At 46.0% G+C, this 18,072-nt stretch overlaps 1 protein-coding gene across 7 annotated transcripts in view; it reads right to left on the bottom strand.

Annotated features, from left to right (window-relative positions):
• Positions 1 to 8,348: 8,348 nt before the first annotated feature.
• Positions 8,349 to 18,072, bottom strand: part of LOC128597111 (uncharacterized) — a 38,642-nt gene continuing 28,918 nt past the window's right edge. The window contains exons 3-7 of one of the 7 annotated variants that reach the window (XM_053607171.1): positions 17,119 to 17,418; positions 14,901 to 15,008; positions 14,481 to 14,626; positions 12,525 to 12,663; positions 8,349 to 9,530 (exon numbers count right to left, since the gene is read on the bottom strand). In XM_053607171.1, coding sequence (XP_053463146.1) covers positions 12,559 to 12,663; positions 14,481 to 14,626; positions 14,901 to 15,008; positions 17,119 to 17,418 — 659 coding nt within the window. In that variant the 3' untranslated portion in view covers positions 8,349 to 9,530; positions 12,525 to 12,558. Of the gene's footprint in view, positions 9,531 to 10,616; positions 12,664 to 14,480; positions 14,627 to 14,900; positions 15,009 to 17,118; positions 17,419 to 18,072 lie in introns of those variants that run through there. The other 6 variants (XM_053607170.1, XM_053607172.1, XM_053607173.1 and 3 more) reach the window with 6 other exon arrangements.

An 18,072-nucleotide genomic window follows, 5' to 3' on the forward strand; every position in this document is an offset into this window, starting at 1 on the left:
TGAAATGCTTCCCTGAAAGGCTTATATACAAATACAAACCATTGCAGTAAATATTAATATTTCCCTTGTGCCCTTCAGCCCATGAGAGCTACTCAGATCTTGGGGAGCAAAAACTATCAGGTCCACTTCACCACCTGACACCCCAGCCAGATTTGACTCGAGTCAAGAGGTGCAACTGTTTCACCCCTGCCAGGGACATCTTCGTTGTCTAAAGGCCTGACCAAAGCTGCCTCCACTGGCGTCCTCATCAGAAACTACTTACCCCAGAGCCATGAGCTGCATCTCATCTGTGAGGATAAATATGTGAGTTCCCCTTCCTATTCAGCTCAGTCCAAGCCAGCCCCTCACCTTTGGGCCTTAGGGTCTGAAATGGGTCTTAAGCAGAACAGCATAATATTGTGGAACACGACTGGAAATCAGGGAATTCATGCCAGGGATCCATCCACCCCTCACCTCCGAAAAAGTATCAGAAGGATGGTGCCGTCAGTTTATCCAAGCTGCCAGGTCTTTCTCACCCTTCAGCTGCATGCAGCAAGAAATATGAAGACATGGCCAGGCATCTGTTAAGAAAATTCCCAAATATTCACTGTAATCCCAACATTCCGTAATGGGAGCTAACCTGCATGGAATGAGCATCTCAAGAGTGAAGAATGGCTTGATTTCAAGTGAAACCAAATCTCAGCCCCCAATAGCCAAGATACCCAGCTCTGCCCTTTGTTCCAGTAAAACAAACTTTGTAACTTTTGCAGAGCTGTTCATTCTCACCCAAGAATGAAGGGTCTGCAATGAGCAGTGTTTGCCACTATTCTATCTTCTTTGGGCTCTACTTCTAGAGATAGCAACACCAGTGATACTGGTTACCAAGGTGTTTGCACTTTGCAGAAATGAAAATAAACACACATACACGCACACACGTGCGCACACACACATACACACATGCACACACACCCAGGGCCTTGCCCTGAGATGCAAGCGTTTGCAACAAACTTAGAGAATGTCATAGAGACCCAGCTCTCAGCAGGTATCTATCACAGTCCTCTCTAAACCCACCAGTGTCACTAACAGGGTAGCCTAACAGAAAGTGTGTGGGAAAGATGCTAACAGAGAGGCGTGGTCTTAGTTGTAATAGCTTTAAGGAAAACGACAGACTAGATTGTCCCCATACCCATGTTAAAAGTAAAACACTCCATGAATCTAATACACGACTAAAGTAAATAAAAGGAAGGAAATACTAAGAATTAAGGTGGAAATTAGTGAAAGAAAATAAAAAAACAATAGATAAAAATCAATGAAGCCAAAAATTGATTCTTTGAAAAGATCAACAAAATTGACCAACCATTAGCTAGCTGGTTTGAGAAGAGAGAAAACTTAAAATTACTAGAATCAGAAAGAAAGAGGGGACGTTACCACCAACCTTACAGAAATAAGAAAGGTTAAAAAGGGATACTATAAAAAAGTGAACACCAACAAGTTAGACAACATAGATGAAATGAGCAAAGTTCTAAGAAGACACAAACTATGAAAACTGACAAAAAAGAAATAAGCAATCTGAATAGCTCTATAAAAAGGGGCGAAAGTGAATAAATAATCAAAAACCTAACCACAAAGAAAAATCCAGGACCAGATGGCTTCATTGCTGAATTCTACTGAACAAAGAATTAGTACCAATTCTTTACAAAGAATACTTCCCAACTTACTTTTCAAGATGATTATTACCCTGATGACAAAACCAGAAGACATCATCAGTAAAGGACAGACCAATATAAGCAAACTGAATTCAGAAAAATACAAAGTAGTTAAACACCATGACCAAGAGGAATTTATTCCAGGAATACAATGTTGATTTAACATCCAAAAACCAAACAATGCAACGTATCAAATCCCCCTGATAAAGAGTGACTCAGAAAAGTGTATAGCTAGCATCACACTTAATGGTGAAAGACTGGACGATTTCCTCCTAAGGTCAGGAAAACTTAGGAATGTCCACTTTCATTGCTTCTTTTCAGCATTGTGCTAAACGTTCTAGTCAGAATAATTAGGCAAGGAAAATAGGTCCTCCAGATTGCAAAGGAAGAAGTAAAACTATCTCTGTTTTCAAATAACAAAATTTTCTGTCTAGTAAAGCCTAATGAATCCATTAAAAAATATTAGAACAGGGGCGGCACTTGTGACTCAAAGGAGTAGGGCGCCAGCCCCATATGCCGGAGGTGGCAGGTTCAAACCCAGCCCAGGCCAAAAACTGAAAAAAAAAAAAATATATATATATATATATGTGTGTGTGTGTGTGTGTGTGTGTGTGTGTGTGTGTGTGTGTGTATTAGAACTAATTGGTTAGTTCACAAAAGATCATAAAATACTATACCAATACAGAAAAATCAATTGTTTCTATACTTGCAATGAGCAATCCAAATATGAGATTAAGCAACTAAATTTTATTCACAATAGCATAAAAAAGAATATAATATTTAGGAATAAATTTAACAAAAGAAATATAAAACTTATATTCTGAAAAGTACAAAATATTTTTGGAAAGATTAAGGAAGATCTAAATAATGGGGAAACATCCCATATTAGGTATTGGAAGACTCAACATTGTTATGAGGGCCATACTCCCCAAACTGATAAACAGATTTAATGCAATTTCTGTCAGAATCTCAGCTGATTTCTTTGCAGAAGTTGACAAGCTGATTCATATACCTATAATAAAATAATTTAAACAAGGTGCCAAAGTCATATAACAGGAAGTAAATAATCTTTTCAACCAACAGTGCTGAAACAACTGCATAATCTCACGCAAAACAATGAAGTTGGACTCTGCTCTCACATCATATACAAAAACTAGTTCACAATAGATAAAAGACATGAATTTAAGAGCAGTACTATCAAAATCTTAGAAGAAAATATAGTGGCAAATCTTACTACCTTGAAAATGATAGTGGATTTTTAGTTATTATACCAAAAGCATCAGCAACAAAAGAAAAAATAGACATATTGAATTGATTAAAAAAATAAAAATTTTGTGCTTCAAAGGACACATCATTGAGAAAATAAAAAGACAAACTACAGAATGGGAGAAAATATTTGCATATTGCATATCTAATAAGATATTTTTTAGGATATGTGAAGAATTCTCACAAATGAGCAATAAAAAGATAAATAACCTAATTTTAAAATGAGCAAAAGATCTAAACAGACATTGCTACAAAGAAGATATACAAACGGCCAATAAACACAGAAAAGATGCTCAGCATCATCAGTCATCAGGAAAATGCAAATCAAAACCATGAAATGCCCCTTCACATTCACAAGGATGGCTAGAATAAAAAAGTTACATAACGACAGACGTGGGTGAAGATGTGGAGAAACTGGAAGCCCCATACACAGGAAGTTGGATGTACCACTGCTTTAGAAGACAGTCTATCAGTTCTTCAAATGATTGAACATAGAGTTTACCATGTAAATTTCACTCTTAGATATATACCCAAGAGAAATAAAAACACAAGTTCACATAGAAACTTGTGAATGAATGTTTACAGCAGCATTATGCAGAATAGCCAAATGGTGGAAACAACCCAAACATCAATATTCATCAACATGACTTACAGAATGTTGTATATTTATACCATGAGGTATTAGAGTAGTACTGAGATGTGCTATGACACAGATGAAACTTCAAACGCTGTGCTAAAGTAACGAAGCCAGTTACAGAAGATCACACCTGTTTGATTCTACTCATATGAAAGTCCAGAACAGGGAAATCTACAGAGACAGAAAGTAGATTAGAGGTTGCTCAGTGCTGGGAAAAGGTGGGGAACAAGAAGGAGGGCGATAGCTAAAAGGCAGAAAGTTTCTTTTTGAGTTAATGAAATGTTTTAAAATTGACTCTTCTGGTGCACATGTCTGTGAATATATGAGGGCAATCTTGAGACAAAGGAAGGCCTGCAGAAAGGGGCCTGACTAATATGGCCAGGATGTGAGTGTCACCGACACATCGGGGTTGGACAGGAGCCCTGTGTGGTAGCCAGGTGCACAAAGCCAGCCGGCTCTGCGCTGGAGTCTTCTCCAGCCCCAGAAGGTAATGTGGGCCTTCCAGGAAGGCGGTGTTCACATCCATGGATGAGGGCAGGGCTCACCACCTGCAGTCACAGATGTGAGGTCCCCAGCCCGACCGGAAGACCAGCCCAGGCTTCTCAGGCCTGCAACCTTTACAGGTCTGAGCTGGGCTGGAGGCACAGGCCTGTTCCTGACTCACTGTGTGGGGGGCGGTGGTTGTGGTTGGCCAAGGCCGCCTTGCTCAGACCAGAGGGTGGCTAAGGAGGTGAGATGATGCTGGGACAGGCCCAGCTCCCTCCCCCTCAGTGTGGCTGCTCAAGGTCTGAAGATGTATTAGTGTGAGAGACTCATGTTACTGATGTGGACTTGGATCTGTAAAGACCACAGGTCCAAGTGGCTGGTCTGACTCTGCCACTTGCTAACTTTCCAGACCTTGGATTTGCTGACCCACCTTTCTGGAACCTCAGTTTCCTAATCTGTAGGATAAGAAAGGGGTCACAGTGGTACCCACGTGCCTCTTGCAGATGATGGCCTCATGGGTCCGTGGTCAGACTTGAACGCAGCCCAGGGGCAGAGGCCCCACTTCAGTGATAGCAGCACAGGGCCTGCAATGGCCCGCCTGTGGGGCCCCTTTCCCAGGGTTGTTAGTCTCAGGCTGACCAGTCACAAGGTGAAACACTCCCCAGTTGTGACACACAGAAAAGTGCAACTGTTTCATTTTATCTTTTGATATTACAGCAAATAAGTGAAACACACTAGCAAATAATTATTAGAGATGCTTTAAAAAATGCCCCCTCCTCTGTGCCTAACCTGAGACTGTGCATGTATTTAGCATTTTATCTGTGCTCAGTGTTGTTGAGTGGAAGTGACGCAGGTCACCCTATGGAATGTCCCATCTTTGCTGCCATTCTGCCTCACCCCATCCTTCAGGGGGTGTATGAGTGTGAAAAAGCTGCTTTGGCCACAGAGGGAGATCACAATCTCCTTGAGAATGAGATATAGTCCAACATCCTGCGGCCTTGTCCGGAGGGTCTAGGATTGCAAATGTGACATTAGGAGAATGGAGATAACGGGGCAGGGACAGGAAAGAGGCCGCCTTAATGACCTAAGTTTGACCCTGCAGCTTTAACCCACATCGGATGCAGGCCCTGGGTGTGCCCATAACAGAGGACATTCTTTTGTTATTTGTTCGTGATAGATGGTTCTTGCCTTTGGGTCACTTCCTCACTGCTTCCCACCCCTTCTGAACTTGATCCATGTTACCAGCCATTGGTGGCCCCACAGGCTCCTCACACTCAGCCCCCCCAACACACACACTGAGGTTCCCTTCTTCCCTGGGGTCTCTGAAGGCCCAGCACCCTCCCAGCTTGAAAGTTGAGTGTCCTTCCGCCTTGACTCCAAAACCAATCCTTTGCCAAGTTCTCCTGCTTCAGCAATGTCTCTCTCTCCATTCTGTCACCTCTGCTCTCCACCACTGCCACAACTTAGCCCATCATCTCTCCCCTGAATTATGGCTCAAGTGTCTCTCAAATGACCATACGGTGCTGACCAATCTATCTGGAGTATCTTCTGACCCCACCTCACCCCTGGTCAGGGAGCTCAGGGATTTCCAATTACCCCAGAATTCACTTCAGTGGCTCAGCCCGGCATCATTTAGGGTCACTCACATCCTTGCAACTCAAGTGTGGTCCTCAGGCCAGCAGCATCTGCATTGCCCAGGACCATAAGAGGTGCTGGCTCACAAGTGCCCGAGACTTACCGAGTCCAACTCTGCTTTCTGAGACTGCCAAGTGAATTGTAGGCACATTCAAGTTTGACGAGGGCCATTTTACAGTCTGATTTCTTCTTTTTAAATGTGTATTATTGGGGCTGCGCCTGTGGCTCAGTCAGTAAGGCGCTGGCCCCATATACCGAGGGTGGCAGGTTCAAACCCGGCCCCAGCCAAACTGCAACCAAAAAATAGCCGGGCGTTGTGGCAGGCGCCTGTAGTCCCAGCTACTCGGGAGGCTGAGCCAGGAGAATCGCTTAAGCCCAGGAGCTGGAGGTTGCTGTGAGCTGTGTGAGGCCACGGCACTCTACCGAGGGCGATAAAGTGAGACTCTGTCTCTACAAAAAAAAAAAATCTATTTAAATGTGTATTATTGGATATATGTTAAATATGTATTACAAACACATTACATATGTACAGCCACCCATTTCACTCCGAGATGCTCCACGTCTCTGGGTTGTTACTGAGTCTTTCTTTCATGGTGTGACTTAAATGTTAAAATAAATGTATTACATATGTATTCAAAATCATGCCTATAATTGGCTTTAAAAAGTGTACTGAAAAGTTTCAGCCCCCTGCTGGTCTCAGTTTCTCCTCAGGGGCAACCACTTCTGTTATTCTCTCTGCTTTTAGATTTTCTGTGGTTACGTCTGTGTTTCTAGGTAATGCTTTCAAGGCTATTTCCGGAGTTTCCAATGTGAGCCGTCACCTAATGCCTTCCTGCTACTCAGGCAGGGGACTTAACTCTTTCCTGCCACGCCCGCCCCCTTCTATTCAGCCTTGATTGGAATTTTCCCTTGTACTTCCAGATTTTCTCACCTGTTAGGTGACCCTTGGTTGTCCTCTTATATTTAAGAAAGAACGGGGTTGTTCTGTTGCACTGGAGCTGGGGAACCCCTAAATTTTTGAAAGAGAGGAGTTTCCTGAGGCTTCACTATCCACACTAGCTGCCCACGTTCTCTCCAGACAACACAGTCAGGGATTTTTGTTTTTGTCTGAGAAGAGCCTTCCCGTGTTGATGTCTGAGAAGGACATTCCTGGAGTGGCCAGGGTGGGGGCAGACCACTTCACATGGACCTCCCAGGAGGCTCCTGCTACAGTCCCCCACCCCCACAGGCCATCTGGCCTCCCGGAGTTCAGTCAGAGTCCTTTGGGGTTCCTCTGGGCAGACAACTCCATTCTCTGCTGTGTCCTGGGTGTGTTTTCTTGGGCAATGATTCTCACACTTGGCCATGCATTGGACACACCAGGCTCACCTGGGTCATTAAAATCCTACTGTTCCTTGGCATCACCCCAGAGGTTCTGACGTGATAGGTCCGTACCAAGCAGCCACCCATCTCTCTCTAACATGCCCTGCATCTCTGGGCTGCTACTGAGTCTCTTTCATGTTGTGACTTAAATGCTAAAACAAATAGTTATAAGGGCTTGGGGAGTCACATGCATGTGTTCATTTCATGAACATCTTGAACATGGAAGCCAAGGCCCAGTTTCAATCTGCACGTCCAACCACCCTCCACACATGGCAATTTAGCAAAGCAAACAAACCCACAGGCAAACTCCAAGACCACTTCCTCACACGTCCCCCACAGCTCTCGTGCTTCTCTTCTGGTAATTTCTAAGCCCAGAGACACGCTGCAGCTGGGTTTGGGTCAGCACTGGAGACACCAGGGCTCGGGCCTGGCCTCTATCCTGAGGTGGCTCTCACAGCCCCAGAGTGTTTCTTCACCCCTTACTATGGTTTGAATACGTCACTCAAATGTCATGTGCTGGAAACAATCCCCACTGTGGAGTCTGAAGGGTGGGGACTCACCCAACTTTATGAGTAAACAGACCATCACCTACTCTTGTGCCAATCAGAGTTCTGGGCAATCACAGGCAGTTAGTTAATTTCAACAAAGACAGACACGGAGCTATGACCAATCGAGCTGTTTCTAGGCCTCACTTCTGTTTTCTGTATTTCAGGTTCCTTCTTCTGCCCATAAATGTTATCTGACCATCTGGCAGCCCCAGAGTCACCCTGAACCTGTTCTGATTCTAGGGGCCTCCCTGTTTTACAAATTGTTCTTTGTTCAATTGAATTTTGTTAAATTTAATTTGTCTAAAGTTTTTCAATGGTCAATGGAAAAGAAACTATACTCTGTAAAATAATTATGGAGGTGTATTCTGAGCCAAATGTGAGGACCATGACCTGGAGCCCCACCTACGAAGCCTTGAGCAAGTGGACTCGAGGTGGTGGGGTTACCGTTTGGTTTTATACAGTTCAGGGAGATGGGTAGTACAGGTGAGGTCATAAATCTATATGTGGAAAACATACATTGGTTTGGCCCAAATAGATGAGACATCTGGGAGTGGGAGCTTACAGATTATAGGTAGGTTTAAAGATTCTTTAGCTGACAATTGTCTGAAAGAGTTAGGTTCTGTCTAAAGGACTAAGAGTCACTGAAAAGGGAAGCTTAAGATAAAGGATCTGCTAATAGAGACAGAGGACCAGACAGACTCAAGCGGTTTGTTGTGTATATTGAGGACCCCTGGGCAGGTCTTGCATAGCCTTAGGGCTGTTAGTGAGTCACAGAGGACATCTCCAAGAAGGGGAGGGAGCATGATAAAGCTTGCCTGATCTCCTCTCTCATGGCTAGCAGCTCAGTTTTAGGGGTCCCCTTGCCTAAGAGGGGGTCCAGTCAGTCAGTTGCTGAGGGGGAAACCTTAAGATTTTATTTTCATTCACATTTTTAACATGGGTTATCACGGCAGGGAACTGGTTACCTTCTGAGTGGAGGAGGGGCCTGAGCAGGTACAGAAGCACAGCCAGCCCACTCACCATGTGATAGCTGCAGGGAAGAGTCCCCACCTGCGGGAAGGCTGTACCCAGATGCGCCCTGCCCCCAGCTTCCATAACTGTAAGGAAATAAATTACTTTCCTTCATACATTGCTCAGTTTGAGGCAACAGAAAATGGACCATGACTCCCTCCTTGCTCTTAGCAGGTTGCAAGTCATTCTCAGAAGCCCACGGTACACTTTTCCTTACACGTCATCAGTCACTGGGCAGAGCACAGTGACGTGCCCACCTCACCCCTGATAACAGGTATGTCTCTTCTTGACACCTGAGCCAGCCAGGGTTTTGTAAGTGAGAGGGGCTGTCTTTGGAGGAAGAAATAGACAGTGTTGACTGTATTTTCTCCTCTTTGTCCCTTCCATCTCTTCCTTGGGTTAACCAGTTCACCTCCCTCATGGCTCCGTATGCTCGCTAATTGCTTCCCTCTTGTACCTGTTATTTTCTCATCCTGTCTTTCCTCCATGTGACCCCTCTGGTTGATTCTGTTCTTTGCATTTTTTAATTCTACAAAAGAATTACTTTTTCTGTTCCATCAGTCTTGTGCAAGCTGTTATTCCTTTCCTTCATTTTGGAGAACCAAATAATTCTGTAAGTCTCCCGTTAGTTTTTTCTGCTTTTCCACATCTTTGATTGAAGTCTTTCTAGTTGGTTCTGCTATTTGCCTCCAAATAGCAGACTTTGACTCCTTTTGTTGCCAGATGAGGGTCTGGCTGCCTGTCCCTGTCAGCAAATAGGCCGAAAAAGTGATAGATCCACCAAACTTATTTGTGAAGGCCGGAATTCCGGAGAACACCAAGAGTAAGTAGTCTGAGGTGGTACCTGTGGCTCAAGGAGTAGGGTGCCCATCCCATACGCCGGAGGTGGCAGGTTCAAACCTAGCCCCGGCCAAAAACAAAAAAAAAAGAGTAAGTAGTCTCTCCATAACTGTTCTGTTCTTCTTTTTCCAAACTTACAGTTTCATACATAAAAGTTCAAAGTAAAGACCACGTTAACCCTACTTTAAATAATTATCAGTATAACTCAGTGACCTATTACAAGATTCCAGTTCAAAAGTTAATCTCCTCAGCTACTCGGGAGGCTGAGGCAAGAGAATCACTTAAGCCCAGGAGTTGGAGGTTGCTGTGAGCTGTGTGACACCACAGCACTCTACTGAGGGCCATAAAGTGAGACTCTGTCTCTACAAAAAAAAAAAAAAAAAAGTTAATCTCCTAAATCAATCCACCTAAACTACTCAGGATAGGCATCTCCAAGGTGGGAGCTAAATTTAGAAAACAGGAAAACTGGGAGACAGGACGTGCCTGACTCCATCTTACTCTCACTACATGTGCTTTCGCTTTTGACTTTGCTTTGTTTGTTAGGGCATTGTTTGAACCCTTAGCCTTCTTTAACGTGAGTGAAAGACTTGATATAACGGTTCGTATGCCACAGAAGAAATGATCACATTCCTTTCTCCCTCCTCCCCATTAAATATGACACCCTTGTTCATTGGCTTTGATGAAGTGTAGATAAAAGTTCCCCCAGCCCATCCCCTCCATCCTTATTATTGATTCTAATAATAAATAGATTATTTGCACTAAGTGGAGATTTCAATAACGCTAACAAATTTATATGTTTTTCAGGTGGGTAAAACACTTTTACAGATCTATCAATTATCACCTGGCAGACTTTTGGTTAAGAATAAGGTTAACTATCTTGAACTAGTAAACAAAGACTTTAAATTAATCATGCTTTACATGACATATGTATGTGAACTAGCATGTTGTTGTTGTTGTCACTGTCCTTTGGCAGGCCCAGGCCAGGTTCAAACCTGCCACCCCCCGTGTATGTGGCCAGCACTCTAGCCGCTGATCTACAGGCACCAAGCCATGAACTAGCAGTTTTTGTATTAAAGTCTAAAAAGATTAAATGCAGAACTTGATGTAAAGCTAGTTTTTTCCTTGAATTCCAACATCTGTGATTTGGTTTGAACCAAATAAAAACATCTATCACATTACATTAAATTTATAGGTTTGAAAAGTAGTTTAAATAACAATTGCTTCGTTGTTTTAGTTTTTATTTACATTATATACATTTTTTAGTTTATAACATAAAAGCTATATCCAAGACATTTATACATAGTTTTATGTTTGCATATCTTAAAGTAACATTGTAATAAAAGTAATTTAAATCACTGTGTGATGAAAACTCTTTTCTTTAAATGAGATATTTTTTACTATAAAGCAAATTTTCATAAGAAGTAAGGATAAAATGAATTCTGGATAAGCATAACATAAATACCAAACTGACAAAGTAAAGCATAAAAACTACAGGAGGATTTTATTTATGAATAATGACATAAAAATCTCAAATAAAAATATTATCCAACAGTATTACAACTGGCTGGGCACAGTGGCTTACGTCTGTTATCCTAACACTCTGGGAAGCTGAAGTAGGAAAATCCCTTTAGCTCAGGAGATCCAGCCTGAGCAAGAGCGAAACCTCAGTCTCTATGAAAAATAGAAAAATTAGCTAGGCGTTGTGCCAGGTGCCTGTAATCCCAGCTACTTGGAGGCTGAGACAGGAGGATATCTTGAGCCCAGGAGGTTGAGGTTGCTGTGAGCTGGGCTGACACCACTGCGCTCTAGCCTGGGCAACAGAGTGAGACTGTCTCAGAAAAAAGAAAAAAGAAGCATACATCAACTGGAGCTTATTCCAGTAATGCAAGAAAGGTTCAACATTAGGAATATGTGAAAAAGAGAAAAGCAATATAATATATTCACAAATGCTGTAAGGGAAAAAGCGGTATTTGATGTTTTATTTCTGGTGAAATTTTTGATAAAATAAGAATACATGCAGACTTTGTCAGCATGATAAAATACATATGTGTTAGTCTAAAAACATCATGCTTGGCAGGGAAACATTGGAAGTAGTCATCTTAAAGTTAAGGAAAAAACAAGGATATCTTTTATAATCACTATTAGTTAACTTGGTTTTGGAGGTATTAGCCAGTGCAATCAGACAAAAGAAAGGAATAAGGCATAAATTGAAAAGAAAGGAGCAAAAATTATAATTATTTATTGATAATATGATTATCTACTCAGAAATCCAAGTTAATTAAAATGAAAAACTATATGGATGGTAGGATTTAGCATGTTGCTTAATATATTACATGCATATTATTTAAACCAATCAGTTACACATTGGGAACAAAACCAGCTGTACTACGGCAACAAAACTGGTGAAACATCACAATTTCAATGACATGACTTTTAACTTTTGTACTGTATGTATTTGTTATGTAATAAAACGAGAAGGATCTGTGAATTACTTGAATTTTGAGAAATCCTGAGATAGTACATTCACTGTGTTTAAAAGTAAGCCTGTTAGGTGGTGGAGATCGAGAAAGGCTCCCTCCCCTTTCCACCACTCACCTCCCTGCTGCTGCTGACCCTTGGTCCCGAATCTGCAGGCCTCACACTTCTCTACAGTCAAGGGCTACCTCTCTGTTCTTGCGTCATGGGCTGGGTGGTGGTGTCCTAAAGGTCCTCTACCCCAGGCTCATCTTTCTCAGGCCCAGAACCCTCCCTGTTCTGCAAAATCATCTCTGTCCCCTGACCACATCTACGCAGGTCCTGCCTGACCAAGGGTGTTCCCTAATGGGAAGTAAGTGGGCCAGAGATCAGAGGTCAGCTGAAGGGTTTACCTCTCATGCTTTGATGTCTGAGTAGTAGGGTCACTGCTCACACCTATGGCAGGCTCAGGGGGGCAGCTGATGCTGTCTTGCCATCTCAGTGGAGTGGGTCAGGAAGACTTGGGGTCTATCCCAAACCCACCTTAAGGAAGGATATCAGGACCCCAGCATGAAGGGTGGGGTGGGCAGCAGATCTTACCAAGGCCCCTCCTCAGAGTCAGTGTCCGCGTGCTCTAGGCATCCTCCTCTAGGTGTGGCCGGATCTTCTCATAAACGGTATAGACCTCTGGGACTGGCTCGGGGCCCTGTGCATGGAAGCTTCTCTTCTCCACGTTGCTCTGCAATTCAAGTGGGGTGCAGGGGTGGTCTTGGTCAGCCTCTAAAAAGTATGTACAAGAGCCATCGGGCCACCTCTCTCTGCATGCTTCTTGTCCTCAGCTAGGTAGTTTTGCTCTCAACCCTGATAACTCCCCCAAATATGGCCTCAGCCCAGACCCCTGTCTTGAGCTCTGCGCATCTTTGCACTTGGCCTGTCCTCTGCCTGCTATGCCACCCCTCTCCTCTTGCCGCCCAGTGCCCCCACATTGCTTCTTCCCTCTCCTCTCTCAGGGTCCTCCTCTCCGTGAGGCCTGCCCTGACAGCCCATCATGTCCCCTCTGCCCTTCCCTGTTTTATTTTCTGCTTCATTATTTATTTTGTCATTCTCTATTCACCCCCACCCCCCACCCACCCCCTCATTAGCAGGCATATTCAATGAGGGCAAGCACTTCCAATATTTTTTACTTGTTTTGTTTTGGTCTGGACTTCTGTAGCCCAGATCAGAATGATTCTAGGAGCCTAATAGGCACTCAATAAGTAGTTCTTGGACAAATTTGTAAATCACCTTGACTTGTCTCATTGCAAAGGTGCTTTAGAAAACTGCAAAGTACCAGCAAAATGTAAGGTGTTGTTATTCTCATAATCCACATTTTATAAAGAGGAAACTGAGGCCCAGGGAGGCAATCTCTCTAAGGTTAAGCAAGGAGGCAGTGCCAGAGCTGGGTCTCACACCCTCTCTCCTGACTGTGCTCCTTCTCACCACTCCCATCTGTGCATGTCCCTGTGTCCTGGGAGGTGTCCATTTTCTCCAGCAGCTTGGGAGCTCCCCAGGGGCAGGGACTCAGGCAGCGCTAAGTATCTGGGTTGGATGTCACCTGGTTCATTTCTCTGTCCCAAAGCCTACACACACTGCTCACCTCCTGTGTTTCCCTGGGGGGGTGGGTACTGGGGCATGGGTCCCAAGGAGTTATTTCCTGAGTCCCTTGCAGGTCAGAAGGGGACATGACTCAGAAAGGCCAAGATGGGAAGCACAATGGGACAGGCCCTGAGGCAGCAGGGACAATACATAGGACACTGGATGGGAATGAGGAGAACAGTTCTCGCCATGGCTCCTGGGTAAGTCTCAGTATTCCATCTGGGCCTTGCTCTCCCCCACCAAGGCCTTCCTCTCAGCAGAAATTTTCCATCTGGGACCACAGCACCAATTTCCAGCCAAGGGCCAGGAACCCTTTGAGCTGCTGTCCCAGCATGCTCCTTCAGCAGAGGGGCAGCTGCACCTTTACAGGAAGGGGAGACATTGATGGGAGGAGCTCAGGCAGGTAGGAGGCAGAAGGGCTGCGGGTGGAGAAGTGCGGCTTCCCTGATGCTCCCCAGATCCTGTCTTCCCCTCATGCAGGCCCACTGGGCCCTGTCTTGCACAGATGGTTGGTCCCCCCAGATCCCTGGTCACTTACGCTCTTGCCTCTCCTATGGCCTGGGTTTTAGCCTGTGGATAGTGAGCCTCTCCAGGGTTCTCATCCTCCTTCCTCCACTGCCAAGTTGGCAGGCCCTTGAGCCAGTTGCTCACCTCTCCAAGCCTCAGTGCCCCTCTGCCCTGCTCTGCCTCCCCCTCACTGGGCAGCAACAATACCCTGATGAGATTATGGGTGTGGAGATACTGGGCGATCTCTGCCCTTTGCACACAGCTCACAGTGTGCCTGGGTGAGGCACCCGACCACACTGCCCAAGGCAAGGACCAGGCCCAGAGCCTGCTGGTGGCACAGAGCACCCTGCACCACCTGGGACTCTTGGCCTCCAAGCACATGCCAGTTGCCCTGTTTGATTCCCTCAGACCCACCTTAGGGTGGCTCAGGAGGCCGATCTCTGGGTAGATAGAGTCATGGCTGTCGACCTCACCAGTCTGCAAGTCAGCATAGTTCTCTGTGGACAGGCTCTGGGAAGCAGCTGCTGGGCCTGGCACTGCGGGTAGGAGAGCAGACCCACCTACACACAGCAGACACTCAACAAGGGTGTGTGGGATTGTGTGCTCCCTGGGCTGTAAGTGCCAGTCCTGAACTCCTGCTCCATCTCTACCACCCATCAACCTCCCCTCCTGGTCCTTCTCTTACCTCCCACTATCAGCATTGCTCCCCCAGCCTCTGCCAGGGATCTATGAGGGAGCCTGATGGGCCTCCATCTGCCACTCTCCTCCCCTGTCCCTGTCCCTGGGGCCTTCTCCCTCATCAGCTCCCGTCATTGGGATCTCCCCAGCACCTACCTCTCTCAGCCTTCCTCTTCTTCCTCTTCCAGATCCACACTCCCGCCCCCAGGCTCATCATCAGAACGAAGGCAAGGATGCTTATCAGAAGCCATTTGCTCGGAGAACCTGGGGTCAAAGGCTGGTATCAGATCTGCCTCAGCCAGGCCTGGTATGAAGGCAGGGGTAGGACTGGCCTGGCTCAGCCCAGCTCCCAAGTGTGCATGCTCCTCCCCGGCCTCTCAGCATACCAGCCACTGCCAGCTTCCTGTTTCCTTTGCCAGGCTTTCTGTCCCATCTCTGCAAAGGAAGCTCAGGGCACCCACCAGCTGATGTGCCCTTGTTTGTCCCGTCCACCTGCCTCTCCTTTCTCCTCTCAGACCTCCAGGAGGGAACTACATTCCAAGAGGGAGAGGGTATGGAGGGGTCTGGGGTCTCCAGACCTCAAAGCACACTGTACACTTTGAGAAGTTTTTCTTAAATTGCCACAGGAAAACTCCTATTCATCCTTCAAGGCCCAACCCAGTGGTTCCTTCTCTGTGACACCCTTCCTTTCCAATTCCTGTAGCAGTTATTCAACTTATTTTTTTTTTCCTTGAGCCATACTCTGTATTTGCCTCAACTTTAGCACTTAACAGCTGGCTCATGCCTGGAATCCCAGCACTTTGGGAGGCCAAGGTGAGAAAATCACTTGAGGCCAAGAATTCAAGAGCAACCTGGGCAACACAGCAAGAGCTCATCTCTACAAAAAATTACCCAAGCATAATGGTGCGTGCCTGTGGTCCCAGCTACTCAGGGGGGTGGGTGCTGGGGAGATCCAGAGGGCAGGAGCTGAGGAGGGAGAAGGCTCCTATACAGAAATGATGGGGTGAGGATCATCCTACCCCATCTGGAGTTGGAGGTTGCAATGAGCTATGATCATGCCACTATACTCTATCCTGGGAGACAGAGTGAGCTCGTCTCTCTAAAAATGTTAAAATAAAAAAAAGTAAATATCTATATATATATATACCCTTCCTCTTCTCCTCTTTGGTATCTAGTGATGATTGACATATCATGTGTCATATACAGTGCCAAAAGCCTGTACATTACATTACCACTTTTCATTCTCATAACAACCCTATGGAGTAGGTAGGATTACCCCCTTACAGATAGAAAAGCTCAACAAATTCAGTAACTTTCTCAATGACACACAACCAGTATGTGACGATGTCCCCTGCACCACAAGTTACTTAAGGGCAGGGCTTGTACTGTTTTATACTGTGCCTGACCCCCAGCACACAGCAGGCCTCCATGCAGACTTGTGGGTTGATTCTGGGTGGAGGAGTGAACCAGGAGATGACCAAGAATAGACTGTTCAGGGGGAGCCCCAAGTGTGCAAGCCGAGCTCAGGAGGACATTGGAGGGACAGGACAGCTGACCTGATGATCACACTCCTTTTCCATCTGTTGTTCCTGTGTGGTCCAGCATGGTAGGGTTTTGGTATTTTATGAAACAGGGCCCAAGGGTATGGCTTCATTGTAAGAGCTCCCTCCTCCCACCCACCCTGTGTAGTCCCTTTATATAGCCTCGGTGACCACTTGAGCTGACTGGGGAGAGCTTGGTGAATGATGGTCAAGACCACAGGTGCTCATGCTCCTCAGAGGCAACTGACTGTGATTTATGTACTCAGAGGTGGTTCCCATTTACCAAAAGGGGATGTCAGGCATGTAACAAGGATAGGAGGAAGGAAGGGAGGGAGGGAAAAAAGAAAAGGAAAGGAAAGACCAGGTATGGATCAGCCTGAACCGGCCATGGGTGCGCAACCCAGCCCACCCAGGGAGGGAGGCTGTGATTAGGGTACACAAGCATTTTGGAGCTGAAGGGGGTGCCCTGAGATTTTGTCAGGCTTCAGGCCTCAGGTCCTCCCACCCTGCTCAGATACTGATGACTGATTCAGTCTCCCAGCTCCTTGACCCTGGGAACAGGTTACCCACATACCAGTCCCACATTGACGTCATAGGCAGTGGAGGAATCCCCGTATATTGGCACTTCTGCACTTGCAGGCTTAAAGGTTGCAGTGAGGATGTGGTGCGCCCCCCCCCCACACACACACACAGCAGCAGAGGCCTTCCTGTTACATTACATGGGTGGCCTTACGGTGCTCCTCAGCCCCATCGCTTTGCTGAGGCCTCCAGCCTTGTCCCAGCCCATCTCTGCCAGCCCATTTTCATCACCCTTCCCAGTGGGTCACACTCACCCCTCCAAAGACAGATGGTGTCCAGGTCTAAGGTTGTATTCTTCTGGTCCACAGGGTTGCTGATCACACAGGTGAGATGCCCATTGAACTGCCTCAGGGGCAGGCTCAGGCTTAGATTCCTGGAGTTGGGGTCTGGAACCAGTGTCCCTCTCTGTTCTAGTTCCCTGAAGAGGTTGTTGCTCAGCCAGGTCACAGTCAGGTTCTCTGTGACACCCAGGGTGCCACACTCCAGGCTGACATTGCACCAGCCTAATGTGTTGGATGATGAATGAATCAGGATTTCGGGGTGGGGGATGGGCTCTGGGGTAAGAGAGGATGAAAGAGAAACTGAGCATCAGAACGGGGGCTCACCCAGCTTCATCTACCACTCTCAGCTACCTGATGCAGCAGGGGAGCCCGTCTATTCTCTAAGTCAGCCCTGGGGAACTTAATAAATCCCCCAGACTCAGGGCTTCTGCCTTTTAGCCCAGGAGTAGATAGTTAAGGCCCTTCCTGCTCAGAGAGGGAACCTGTAGCATCCTGTCACCCCATCTCCTTTGAGGAGCAAAGTGAGGGTCGCTTTGTGGACCTCCCCAGACTGCCCTGGTCCTGCACCACTCTCCCATGACTCCTTGGCTCCTTCGAGCCACCCTGCCCAAAGATTTTCCATGACTTCTGTAGGAAAATAGATTTGAATCTAGAATTTACACTCCTCCCATTTAGCATTAAATTAAAAGGGCAAAACACATAGAGAAGCAAGAATCCAAAGTTCTCAATCCTAATATGAGGACAATTGCTGCTAATACATGGTGGGGGGTGGGGTGATGGGGGAGTAGAGAGGGGGAAGGGAGGAGGGGGTGGGGGTCACAGTGTATGATACACCTCTTGGGGGTGGGACACAATTATAAGAGGGACTTTACCTAGCAAATGCAAGCAGTGTAACCTGGTTCTTTGTACCCTCAATGATTCCCCAAT

The sequence above is a fragment of the Nycticebus coucang genome, chromosome 10, assembly GCF_027406575.1.
Source record: "Nycticebus coucang isolate mNycCou1 chromosome 10, mNycCou1.pri, whole genome shotgun sequence".
Classification (NCBI taxonomy): Eukaryota; Metazoa; Chordata; class Mammalia; order Primates; family Lorisidae; genus Nycticebus; species Nycticebus coucang.